At 36.4% G+C, this 13926-nt stretch overlaps 2 protein-coding genes across 3 annotated transcripts in view; one reads left to right on the top strand and one right to left on the bottom strand.

The window, feature by feature from the left end:
- The window catches only part of CENPP (centromere protein P), a 384243-nt gene that overhangs the window by 178044 nt on the left and 192273 nt on the right, over nt 1–13926 (bottom strand). The window lies entirely within an intron of this gene.
- Nucleotides 162–13926, top strand: part of ASPN (asporin) — a 31819-nt gene continuing 18054 nt past the window's right edge. The window contains exons 1-4 of one of the 2 annotated variants that reach the window (XM_090273943.1): nt 162–387; nt 4897–4901; nt 7116–7379; nt 10881–10993. In XM_090273943.1, the coding sequence (XP_090130069.1) occupies nt 341–387; nt 4897–4901; nt 7116–7379; nt 10881–10993 (429 nt within the window). In that variant the 5' untranslated portion in view covers nt 162–340. Of the gene's footprint in view, nt 388–4896; nt 4902–7100; nt 7380–10880; nt 10994–13926 lie in introns of both variants that reach the window. The other variant, XM_090273942.1, reaches the window with a different exon arrangement.

The following is a 13926-nucleotide window of genomic DNA, read 5'->3' as shown; positions in this document are numbered from 1 at the left end:
GGTATTTCTTAAATGACTATCACTGCATTTTCAATGGCCAGTTGCCATGTATTATTAAACACTTTTTTTCTTCAGAATCTTCCAGTAGACGTCTAGAGTTTAGCTAGACGTCTTGGCTACAATATAAACAGTGATGAAAAACACATGAGCAGTAACAAGTTTTAATCTTGCTTCTCGGTACTAACATGGGCTAATCTGTGGAAGCAGCTTATTCCAGTGTCACCCAGGGTGCAGCCAACACAAGGTTCTGGTGAAGGGTGCTTTTCATTAAAGTGTATACCTCATTTTTCCTTCTTAAATAGTACCTGAAAACATTTACATTACTGATAAGCAGCAGTACATGGTAGAAAATTCTACTTTCAAGAGGACTTACTATCTTCTCACAAGGTATGTTTTCATGTATTTTCTTATGTACCAGTATACAATTATTTTATAGTTAATCCTAAGGGGACATTAATATTATTAACATAAATGCTTATATATTATATGATAAAGTTTAAAGTTGATCTGTATAATTTCTTAAAAATCAATAATTACATATCAATCTAAAGTTACTCTAGCTTTTTGTTTTGTGTATAATGAATTTGTTTTCAATATAACTGTGACTGTTTTTACAGCTAAGTGGAAGCCTGTCATGCTTCACCAACAATGTTCACCTGGCTGACTTTATAAATCATTTAAGCAAACATCTGTATCTTCTTTTAGGAAAATGATATTACCTTAAGAAATAATGATTAGGAAGTATGAGAATATCACAAATATATTAAATAAAACAGTAAATATTTCTTTTGAAATGTAAAACTATGATTATTTTCTAATATATTTTTAAATATATAAATTCAACTGTCATTTTTACTTCACATTTGAATATTCATTCTTTCCCTTGATAAAGGTCTTTCTTATTATTCTGTAAGGAAATGGCACTCTACAGTTAAAATGAAAGCCATATAAGTCAAGAAAGAATAATGATCAGCAACAGTTTAACTAGCTCTATATTCAACACAAAAAATTAGGAAGTTCTTTTCACAAAATCCATAAAGTCTGAATTTAAAGCAAAGATTTCTTTTGTCCCATCCCAAAGTAAAATTTTTAAAAATCTTATAGACTTAAAAAAGATTAAGCAATGTATTTGATATTCTACTTCTTCCTCATTTAAATAGAGTAGAACACTTTTTCTTGTTAATCTATCAGATGTGTGACAGCCATGAACCATGGCCACATGTGTAGAATTAAATCACAAAGAAACCTTAGGTATTTATATGTCTCAAAAAATAAATTACTTTTTAAAATTAATCCCACTGAGAATCAGTTGTTTAAAAAAATAAAAATAAAAGCACACAGATATGTGAAAGTATCTTGATATTTTGTTTGTTTTCACTATTTTAGCAATATTGTATAGAGGTGGGCAGATGAGGGGAGTGCAGTCTTCTATTACAACTAACTATTGCATATTTAAAAATATTTTAAAAGAATATTTGACAACTCATCTGATATTTGAGAAAAATCGATTTATAGACACAAGTCTTAAGACACTATAGGAACAGCATAAAAATGGAGAGGTAGGAATCTTTGCTCTTTAAGACAGCAACCAGATACACTGAAAAACTGATAAAGGACAAAACTGATATAAAAGAAAAGCAGCCAGCAAGCCCTTTATTCAGAAGCTATTTATACTTCTAAGATGAAGTTAATTATTTCTTTAAGGAAAGTATAGTCTATAAAAGTATCAGTTTCCATGATCAAAAGGTACTGTGAATAAATTTCCAAATGCATGTTTGGATGTTAAAATTATTCACTTACAAGGCTGTGCCATGTAAGTCTGAATTTAGTCTGGATTCCATCTGTGAATACACAGAGTATGTTTATATTACATTTATATACTAAAAACTACTACTGGCACTTGAGAACTGATAGAAATATCTCAGCCAAGAGGAAAAGTTGCCAAGCCTGAGATTTAAAAGCACAGTGACTTATTTTCCTAATGACAGTTTCTAAGAGGAAATACCATTTCACTTAGACAAATTTTCCATTCTAAGCTTGTGGAATGTTGAAGTGGAAAACAAGAGCTTATGCAAATTCAGAAAGACACTTCTCTGCTACATTTCCATTCCTGAAAACATGGGCAAATTTCTTACTCTGTGCTCTCTGAGGACAATTTGGCTACTCTCTGGAAATCACTGTGGGATTAGGACTTGGAGGAGGCCGTGTGGTAGAGTGGATAGTGCAGGAGTGAGGAGGCCAGTCTCAGCTTAAGATGTAAAAGATGGCAATGGAAGGAAAGTCTCCAATGTGTCATGGTTCAATCAATAACAGCATTAGTATCAAAATAATAGTCCAAATATTATTCTGATTAAGAGAAACTTGAAACCAAAATCCAAAGTTTACCATGAGTAAAACACTCTGGCAAAACTGGTCTAAACTGGGAATATACTGAGTCTTCCTGAGACCAAGACTTAAATACTTCCAAAACTAATCAAGTAAGAGTTTCAGCCACATTAATAAACTCATAATTTAAAATAAGACAAACAACTAAAAGTCACATCATTTTAAGTGAGAAATAATATTCTTTATATTCCTTCTGAATAATAGGGAAAACCCATTACTATATAGTATTCCCTCCTGGACATTCCCATTTCTACTGATAAAAAAAAAATTTGCTAAAATAAAATAAGGTACAGTTTGGGGTCTATATTCACTTGTGCTTTATCAAGGCTTTATCATCTCAAATCAAGGGTGTAAATGGTGAGTACCTTGTGGAATCCAGGTTCGCCTGACTTCTCTTTTCAAGTAATCAGAATATGAGAATACAAAAATATAACAGAAGACAGAACTAGGAAAGAGACGTGAATGTATCAGAAGGCATTTTTGGTTTCAATAAAGAATTTCCTTTCAACCACAGATGGACAACAATGGAAACTGGATGCCTCTCCATGAGGTTTGCTCCCTGGTTCCTCTCACTGGAGTCAAGCAAGCAGAGAGTAGACACACTATCTGGTCCAGAATGCTCTGGAGGAACCTCTAACACTAGAAGGGAGTTCCAACTAGATGACATTTCCTGCTTCCACAGGTCTCTTTCCTCACTCGCCAAGGGCCTGGGAAGAAGGCATAACAGGTGGCTGCCCCCAAAAGGCATCAACTGGAAAGCTTCCTAACTACCACATATGCAGGACAGAGTCTTTACCTCATCTAAGGCAGGGAGGGTCTCACATAACTATCCAGTATAAGAAAGAAGAGTGTAGAAGGAAGAAAGGAAGGGAGGGGCCTCCTGACCCCATGGCTGACTGCTGGTCAGCAGGAGGGGATGTGGAAGAGAAAGAACCCCCTCCCCTCCCCACACACACACACTGGTCAGCAGGAGGGGATGTGGAAGAGAAAGAACACACACAAAAGAAAACACACACACACACACACACACACACACACACACACACACACACACACACACACACACACACACACACACCCTTCTTTCCTCTTCCTCATGTGTGTGATTGGCCTGTCTGTGTCCTCCCAACTCTGCTCCTCTATGTCAGTTATACCTACTCTGCTCCTCATCCTAGCCTGCATCCCACTGTCAGGCTCTCCCAGGTTACAGGACAACATGACTGTAGCAGGAAGCAGAGGAGAAGGAAGGTAGGGTTTGCAGAAGTGAGAGGAAGTCCCTGTCTGCCAGGCCACAGGGGATCTTGGTTTTTTCCCACTTTGGCTAACACATTCCTCTTATACGTATTTTTTAAAGCTCTATCGTTTTCTTAGGTCTATATTTCACATATATAAGTGCTAAATAAATTTTTATGGTCTAAATAAACAGATGACCAACTCAAAAACAGTTTTTTTTTGTTCGTTTGTTTTTACCAAACTTTTCATCTCCCAGGGATTACAGTAAATGGGGTTAGGCCTCAAGGAATTGTCCTAGGTGGACACTGTTACTGGACTTTTGGAAGGACAGTATATGAAAAATCTAATTGCACTGTCTCATGCTGTAGAAATGGTAGAAAAAGGCCAAAATACAGGAAGGACCAAAGCAAAGACAATTTTGTTGGCAGGCTAATATTTAAATATTTAGAAAGCAACATAATCCTTCACTCATAGTCCCACTACCCCTCTTTAATAAGTTTGTGTATTCTATTTCAATCTCTTTTTCACATGTGTGTATACTCGTATTTTATAAATGTCTATTTCTATTGTTCTCAAAGAGTAAGCTGGGGGTTATGAAGAGTAGACAGACTTACAGTGAAAATTTTACTTTCAGACTCTGAGAACCACACATCTGGAGATTCCTCCAAACAGATGAAGCGACAGTGTACACAGCCATAATCTACTTGCAATTTAGTCCTATTTGCCAACTTGGACATTTATGTTTTACTTTTTCTATTATTTTAACTGATCAAGTATTAACTTTTACAACAATCCCACCTTACCTAAGAGTAGGAGCTATTATGACTTTGTTTTTTGAGCAGGGAAGAGTACCCAGATGAGTTCTACTTCACAGATTCCACATGCCTGATACACAGCAGGTACCTGATGTCCACTGAAAAACTCCAGCAACCTCAAAACAAAGCCAGGGACAGGATCTCAAATGACATTTCATTCAATAGCTTCTATGCTAAGGTCAGACAAGGGCAGGGCCGTCATGGTCCCAAAAGATATTGCTGAAACACAGTACAATGTTAAAGCATAGATTGGTACCAGGGATAAGCTTTGATTTAGCTAAGGCCTAGGAACTGAATTAGCTTAGAGTTTTGGAGGTCAAGGCAAAAACTAGGGACCAAGCGTTAAGAAACCACAAAGAAGCATAAGGTCAAGAAGCATAATGGATAAAAGTTAGGCAGGCAGCCACAAAGCAGAAATAATGTGCCAGAGAGAAAAAGATATTGGAAAAGAAGCCTTAACCAGCCACCCATGCCAGGATTCCAGGAATACAGAATACTATCCTGCTTGTCCTCTGGGATGGCTGACAGAAGCTGCTGGGCTTTCAGTTGCTAGCACAATCGCTCTCTGTACTATACAATAATCTGACCACACAACCACTTCCAGCCCCGCTCTCTGAACCCAAGCTGAGAGTCCCTTTCTGTACAGATGTGTAAAAGAAAATAATGTGTAGATTGGCTGGAGAGGAAGAAATGACAGAGTGTACCTGTGAGGCCACTAGATTTTGAGATAAAAGTAGAGTGCTCCCATGTGGGCTGCATCAGAAGATGCAGAGAATGGGTTGGGAAAAATGGGACTCTTAATTCAGGTTCTAATTTTCTTTGGTGATGTGGCTTTTGGGAAGCCACTGAAGTTCTTTGCACATCCCATTCCTCCAGGTTAATTCAAGAGATGCATCTATAATAAATTATTAATTGATACTGCCAATGCAGAGTTCTGAAGTGGGATTTCAGAATAGGATTATTCAAATATGAAAAGCTTTTGCCATTCTCAGAAATGTCCTATAATCTCTCTTCATTGCAATTTCAAAAATCAGTTCAATTATTGTAAAAATAAAAAAATTCATTTGAATTTTTGGAAAGTATAACAAACCCCAAAGTACATCAAAACTCATTTTAAAAATTAAAGTCAGAGGAAAAAATGAGAATTTCATATATAGAACATTTATTTCTCTTCCAAATTTGTACCAAAGTGCTTCATTTTCATTTCTTTCCTAGCATAACTGAGTGTGGGTCATCACAGGGAAACCTCATGTATTGGGCTGGTGACATCCGGCCAACCAAGGGGCAAAATGTTCATGTTGCCATTTAGAGTTCTAAGAGTTAATGTTAACCTTCCTCTGGTGATGAAAAGACATATGGCATAAATGAATGTTTTAGTTTAGTCAATTCACTTCTGATTCCTAAGACCAGAAAAAGAGATTTTAAAGCTGATTCCTGAGTTCTTAGAAAGTATGTGCAGTTTGCATGATTCAAGGATTTGGGGACCAGGTCTTCTTAAGGCTGAACCAACTGATGGCTAAGGTGCTGTCTGGTGCTTAGGCAAGGCGGGCCAGTGGCACTGCTGGGTGACCTGGCTAATGGACATCTGGGTAAGTGAAGGAAGACTGGCATAAATCTATTTTGGATGATTTCATAATGCTTTAAATTTTTGAAAATTACAAAGAATCTATGTTTCACAGGTGATAGTAAAGAAACTATGATAAGTAAACACACCTGTGGGGATATCCACAATCAGGTTAACAAAGCCATGTTCAGAAGGTTAGCACTCATACATTCCAAAATTACAAGTAAAAACAATTCTCCCTAAAAACCAAACAAACAGTATGCAGTGAAAAGATGAGTAAGAAAGAATAGTCTGGACCTCAGATGCTTTGGATCAGGTATTAGACAATGGAACAGATTAGAAGGAAGAAGTCCAAAAGACACTGGAAGAAATGACCAACTATGACAGTGAGGCTGGTGGTAGGAGAGAGATCCCTTAAAGAAAACTTCTAGATGTGTGCCAAGCGGACATGAGGATTTTACTTTGAAAGTGACAGATATTAAGGCAATGAAAAGATTTGGGAAAAATCAGGTATAATGATCTGGTTTTATTTTTTAAAACATTTATTAGTTTCCTAACTATAAAAGCTGAACTTATTGCTCACAGTGAAAATTTTAACAAAGATTCAAGAAGCCATTCATTGTTCTACCACCCAGAGATTATAATCAATTAGGTATACTTGTGTCAGGATTCTTGCTTGTTTGGTATGTATGAATTTTTTATTTTTCATTTCAAAAAGTATTTTATATTTTTAAACATCTATGCAAATATCTTGTGGGTTACAAAGTATTCCACGAATATACCCTATTTTACTATTTCCCTTTAACCATAACATCATCTTTAACTTTTTGCTATCATATGTAATTCTTTGATGAACGTCTTTATGCACATTAGAATTACTTCCCGAGATTAGATTCTAAAAAGTAATTACTAGATGAAAAACAAAGATCTTTTTAAAGCTTCCAATGCCTACTGCTGAATTCTTTTCCAAAACTTTTAATGAATTTATTCACAGTAGCAATGGATAAGAATGGCATTTCATTGTATTCTTGCCAGCTCTGAGAAATGTACAGTTGCAGAAATTGTATGTTTAACCTTTAACTTAATCTTCAATGTCTACTTAGTCTTAGACTGGTCCTGTACACAAGACAACATGAAGGAGTGTGTGCTTCTAGTATTCTTGGCTTTGTGTTCTGCCAAACCCTTATTTCGCCCTTCGTACATGACACTGAAGAATATGATGCTGAAGGATATGGAAGATGAAGGTGATGGTGATGCTGATGCTTACAACTCTCTTTTTCCAACCAGAGAGTCAATTAACCCCTTCTTCCCATTCGATCTGTTCCCAATATGTCCGTTTGGATGCCAGTGCTACTCAAGAGTTGTACACTGTTCTGATCTAGGTAAGAACATGTCAACTTGTTTGGGAAAATAATGTAATTGACAAAATTGAATAAGAAAAGTCTATTGAAATTTCAAAATCAGCTCAATGATTGTATAAAAATTTTCACTTGAATTTTTGGAAAATATGACAAACCCCAAAGTACATCCAAACTTATTTTAAAAATCAAAAAGCATAGGAAAACAAGGAGAAATTCAAATATAAAACATTCCTGTCTCTTCCCAAATTGAACTAAAGTGCTTCATTTTCATTTCCGTCAGAAAGGATGGATGTTACTGTAGTTTCATCATCATAGAGTGTTAGCAGGTTGAGATTGTGCTTTCTAGTAAAATTCTACAATAACAAATTTAATTAACTGTCCAGGACAATGAATAGGTTATAGAATTATTGATGATACCCATTCTGGCAGGTGTGAGGTGATATCTCATTGTGGTTTGAATTTGCATCTCTCTGATGATTAGTAATATTCAGCATTATTTCATAAGTCTATGGCCCATCTGTAGGTCCTCTTTAGAGAAATGTCTATTCACGTCCTTTGTCCATTTTTTAATTGGGTTGTTTGTCTTCCTGAGATCAGTGAAAATTTAAAAAAAACAAAAAAACAAAGAAACAAACAGGTTATAGAGTTGTGAAATCTCTACACATTTTAAAGACAATTCTCTATTTGTTTTGAGTGATTTGAGTTTAGAACTCTCTATAACAGAAGAGGCTGAACTAAATTAGTTTTTAAAGTCTCTTAAAATATGTAATTCTCTGCTGAGTATTTTATTTTTTTAATATATCTATTGAAGATGTTCTCGAACAGAGAGGCACACTTATAGCCTGCCCAAAAAGAGGGTGTGATGAAAATTTACATCAAGAGTTTCTAGCTCTGGCTGCTGTGGCTCAGTGGATTGAGCGTTGGCCTGCAAGCCAAGTGTTGCTGGTTCGATTCCCAGTCAGGGCACATGACTAGGTTGCACGTCAGGGCCCCAGTTGGGGGCGCAAGTGAGAGGCAACCACACAGTGATGTTTCTTTCCCTCTCTCTCTCCTTTCCCCTCTCTCTAAAAATGAAATAAATAAATAATTTTTAAAAAGAGTGAGTTAAATATTAAAAGAAAAAAAAAAGTTTCTGTATTCAGCTATTTCCGAAAGAGGGGATGACTGAAATCTGCCACATTGCTGCAAGCCAAGATCTGGTACACACTTCCCATTTTGGAGCTAGAGACCACTCAGGGCAACTTCCAAAGTGCACATGAGCACATGGTGCCTCTGAAAGTTTCAGACTCACTTTCTACTGCTACAGCTACAGCATTGGTAGCACTAGTAAAAGCTTGTTACAATTCACTCTAAAGACTTTAATAAAGTGTGCTATTAAGGGACAAAATGAGAGAGATGAATAAAAAGCATTCCAGAAAAGATTATTAGCTAGAATCAGTGGGAAAGTCTTAATGGAATATATAGGTCACGAAAAAATTGGCTCTTAAGCCACACAACACTTGAGAAAAGCTAGCCTGGAAGCACATGGAGAATGAGTGTGGGAAGAGCAGCAGGAAGAAGAAATGCTTGGTATGGGGAAAGGTTAAAGTTAGGAAATATCAGAGTGTACTGTCATCTCTAAGCTGCTTCCCAGGCAGGAAACAACTCTAACATCAGTTTGCAGAGTTGGTATATGTGACAACATTTTGTAAAACTAAAACCACAATGAAAATGTACTTATGTACTTCGACACAGCCAGATGTGTAAGACTGTGACTAAGGAGATGTCTGTCTTTAGCACAGGCCATCTTCATGTGACAGCCTTCATATTTGCTCCATAACAGTCATTTGCCTCAATACAAAGTCTTTGGAGAAACATTGCATAGCTCTGTCACCAAAGAACTAAGAAAACCCCAACTACCTTATGACAGACAATTGGTTGTAAATAGTGTTTTCCTGACTATTTAGCTTATAAAATAAAAATAAACTCAACAAAATATGTACTGACACATACCTTTAAATGATAATCTACAATTGGCAGCATATACCGCACCTCCCCCATGACCACTGACAGTGAAAAGGTTAGGATACTTATTGCTCTTTCTCCCCAAGAAAAATGAAATTCTTTTCAGAGCACCTAATTTCATCAAGGGTAAGGTGGGGGAAGGTGACTTGTCAAAGTCTGTGTAACCAGGTCCTTCCGCAGAACCTTCCACTTCATTTTCTAAAATCAAAATGATCTCCTAAGAAAACTGCTACTATGTTAGTATATCAAGTTACTAACCCCCTTTTCCTTTAACCTATCTACTTCTTAAAAGAGTTGTCAGTCTTAAAGTAAAGGGAAGGCAGTAAAATATTGATAGTCACAGTATTTATATACGGAATTCTTCAGTTGGGGCTATTAAATATAGCACTACTCTTTAGGAATAAGGATTGCTCCATCAAAAGTGTACTGATATCTGAAATTCACTTTAAATGCATTTTAAAAGATGAAATAATGTATAATTGGTATAGTAAAAGGTTGATGGTAGAAAGAGAATATGGGTTTTCACTGTAAAATTCTTCCAGTTTTTCTGTATGTTATATTTGAACAATAAAATATTGAGGGGAAACAGCCCCATACTCATAAAGCATTAACTATTGTATGTAGTCTGACAACAAGCAGGAATGGGCATGTTTAGCCATTTAGGAAAAGCAAAAAAGGTAAGGAACAAATGAACCATGTACAGCTATTGGTAATTTTTGTTCTTTTTTGTTTTTTAATTCAAAAGGTAAAATACATTTAAATCTTTTAAAATAATTTAATTAATATTTATTGAGTGCCTACACAAAGATGTAGTTTTACCTTGATCTGAGATTGTCATTCTTGTACCTGCAAAAATGAATGGTGACTAATAGGTGAGCCTGGGTAACTGAAAACTGGAGCATATGGCCAAAAAAGAACTAGTGCTGTGGATGATGAGTTCAGTAAAGTTATACTGCACACGTAGATATCAACAATAACTTATGGGTAAGTTTTTGCAAATCAAACAATATATAACTAGAGAAGTTCATTATTAAAGAAAATGGACAGTAAAGTTTTGATAATATGTATGAAAATAATGTAATTCCTCTACTTTCTAAGCAAAACATTCTATATATTGAGGCGTCTTAAAATGATCAAAGCCCACAGGCTCCAATTTAGACTGAAAATGTGCAAAGAACTTCATTGTTCCTCAGTCAAAAGTGCATCAGCAGAAGTTGTGCCTCAGCTGTTGGTCACTTTTTGGCAGTCCTAATTGGCATGTTGCAGTTTACCTTTATTTCATGCCACCTGCAGCAGACGAACAGTGATAGCTAGACCCAGCTAGAACACCTTATAAAAATAAATTACTAGGAAAGGTCTTCAGGTCTTTCCAAAGAACAATGCTTTTGTCATGTTACATGTTAAGTCATCTGCTGCTTAATGGTAACCATGGATTTTTAACAAATTCACATTTCTAACATATTAGCAATCCCCTCTTCAGCATATAAGGCATATGTAACATGTTTGTTTATTTCTCAGGTTTATCCTCTGTCCCAAGCAACATTCCATTTGATACTCGAATGGTTGACCTTCAAAACAATAAAATTAAGGAAATCAAAGAAAATGATTTTAAAGGACTCTCTTCACTTTATGTAAGACTACATGCTCATATTTTCAAATATTTAAATGAAAATCTCTTATCACTGCTAACAATTACTCATATCGTGTTTATGTAAACAAGTCTTACTTTTCTGTGTGTAAAGAATGACAAAAAGCCTGTTATTCAGGAATGTTCTAGTTAATGAAAAATTATAGATTTAATTCAATCAATAATTTAATTCAACTGATGTGCATTGAATAACAATCAGGTGAAATGCAGTGGGTTAAGAATTAAGTAAATGGTCCTTAAATGAGCTTATGACCTATTTAGATAATCGTAGTCACTATACAATAAAACGAGTAAGATTATGACTATTTATAAGAACTCGTTAGCATACAGTGTTAAAAAAATCTGTACCCAAACAAAGCGATTTTTCTTAAGGCACCACAAATGTATAACAGTAGCACATGCAATATATCTAACTAATATATACTTGCATGGCTTTTTTTCTAGACCTTTAAAGATGAAAAAAAAATCCTTATTATATTAATATTTTAATTTTCTAAGATTTAAGGTTTTTACTTCTTTTTAACATTTTCAGCCTCTATATTTTAGCAAGTAAAATGTCTAATGTAATTGGGAATTAAGTTTGAGGAACAGCCTGATTGATTCCACACTGTCACAGGCATGGGTGTCATCTCTTTCCCTCAGTGGGTGTTCAGCCTATACTGTTCTTTCAGCCATTCTTCACATTCTCATGCTGCGCTGGAGAGAGGCAATACAAAAACTTGCCAACTGCAGTGAAGGTGTATATCTAAGAGGAGGAGGCAGAGACACCATGACCATGTCTCTTGCGGCCAGCCAAGCAGGCCTGTTATCTTCCTGTGTCTAAAAGACTTGAGGCCGCCCTGCATACCAGTTACCCTTGGGTCAGTGCATGGATCCTACTGACCCATCCCAGGAATAGGGGAGTACTGAGTCCCATTAAGCAAATCAGAGCCTGTGTGTCAGCTGGATAAGCAAGGACAGTCAGGCTGATCACATTCTAGGCACCAGGAGGGACGTTCTTGACTAGACTCTCTTGCTCTGCCCTCAGGCCAAGCCTGCCTGAAGGGTGGCACCTGAAGAAAACCAAGTCAGCCTCCCTGCAAAGCCATTCTCTGCATTTCCAGGCATCTGAGCTTGTGGGACTTTGATTGCTCCCCTCCCTTTTAAGTGTACTGTACAGAGAACTCAGATTTGGTTAAGCTCCATATATATCATAACACATACACACACACACACACACACACACAGACTGATAGAAACTGGAAGAGTATATACTTACTGCATAACCAAAGCCTCACTTCAATATGAAGACAATCAGAAATACAAACAGAACAATGCATTCCATCATGGATCCATCTAGTCCGCCCTATTCACTTCAGATCATAGAAACTTTTGGAGAGTGGCAAGGCCATTATTCTACCCTCATAAGTTGGAGATACAGCCAATGAATATTTCTACCACTTCTTCAACCTATATTCACCTATACAACCACAAGAATAATTAATGCCATATTTAATACCAAAATCATAAAAAAGTTTTAATTTGTCATATCGTTATTTATTACATTTCAGGAGTATTCCAGGAACTCAGTTCACATGTAGCACATGTAGTCCCATTAATCATTGGTAAACAAGAGTGGAAAAGATGACAGGAGCTGTCTTAGGCCTCCTTCATTTCCTTTTTCAGTCCATTTCTATGCGGCACTGTGCTGGAGGGTGAGTGTTCCACAGCCAAGCAGGCCTGGCTCAGATCTGAGCTCCACCTGAAGTGCACTGGGGAGGTAGTTCACCTCTCTGAGCACAACATTTTTTAGTTGTAAAAGGGCTGTAACAATAGCAGGGAATCCAGAATATTTATTTAAACTAGATGAGTGAATACATGTAAGATGCCTGGCATACAACCATTAACTATTATTGCTACCAGCTTAGTGTTTCCAGACTGGCCAATGTCCTAATGTAAAATACTTTTTTAAAGCATTTACTTTATACTTGAATTGTGGGCATACTGTATATTTCAAAACATGTATTTAATTATAGTACCATTGGTACCTATCTTTAAAGAGAATCAAAATATTTTTTAGATAATCTATAAATTATCTATATTATGTTTTAGCTACTTGTTCAGCATTGTGGTTCTTACATAAAGGACAATATAGCATTAGAGAATGAGTGAGGTCATTACATTGCATACAGTATATTCACAGTTCACTTCCAGCCCATTACTTGTCCTACTCTTAAAAGGCTATATTTTCCCCATCTGCTGGCCTTATATAAAACCATATTGTTTGGAGCTCTGTGACAGCCATTTTTGGAATTTTTATGTAAAAGCCAACACTGAAAAGTCTATCTTAATTGGAAATAGTCTGCTCACCTAACTTGCTGAGGCAGTATTTGATGGCACTACATAATAACTCTTATCCCATTTTGTACTACTTATACTTCCTTTTATGAAGCTCTGACAACTGCATGTCTTATTCAGAGAAGGTGGAGAGAGGGATGACTCCAGTCATGATGGTTGGATCTAACTGAGGCACACATTCCCTTTGGGGTCCCTTACAGTGGCAACGCACAGGAACTGAACACAATAGAAAGAGCAAAGTGTGGAGGTTAGAGAGGCTAGGCCAGACAGGAAGCAAGTCATTTTTCTTCACTGCCCATTTCCTCATTACTAAAAGGAAGGAAATAATTTTTGCTAAATAGACCTCATGAGGTTGAGTGAAGGTTCACCAAGATGTCACATTCCCTCCCAACCCTGGCTCCACATTTCAACATAACCAAGAAAGAAAAAGAACTCTTAATCAGTTTCATACATTCAGAAAGGAGTATATTTTACCATTTAGTAACTAAATGTAGTTTCATCTCTTCTCGTACGCTTAACTTTCCCAGGTAAAAATTTTAACAGTAGTGATATGTCTGAGAGAAGGGCAAAAAAAGGGAG

This window comes from Furipterus horrens, unplaced genomic scaffold, assembly GCF_987537825.1.
Source record: "Furipterus horrens unplaced genomic scaffold, mFurHor1.1.pri manual_scaffold_4, whole genome shotgun sequence".
NCBI classification, from domain to species: Eukaryota; Metazoa; Chordata; class Mammalia; order Chiroptera; family Furipteridae; genus Furipterus; species Furipterus horrens.
Note: the sequence above shows the minus strand (reverse complement) of the source record. Positions and strands in the feature narration are given on the sequence as shown.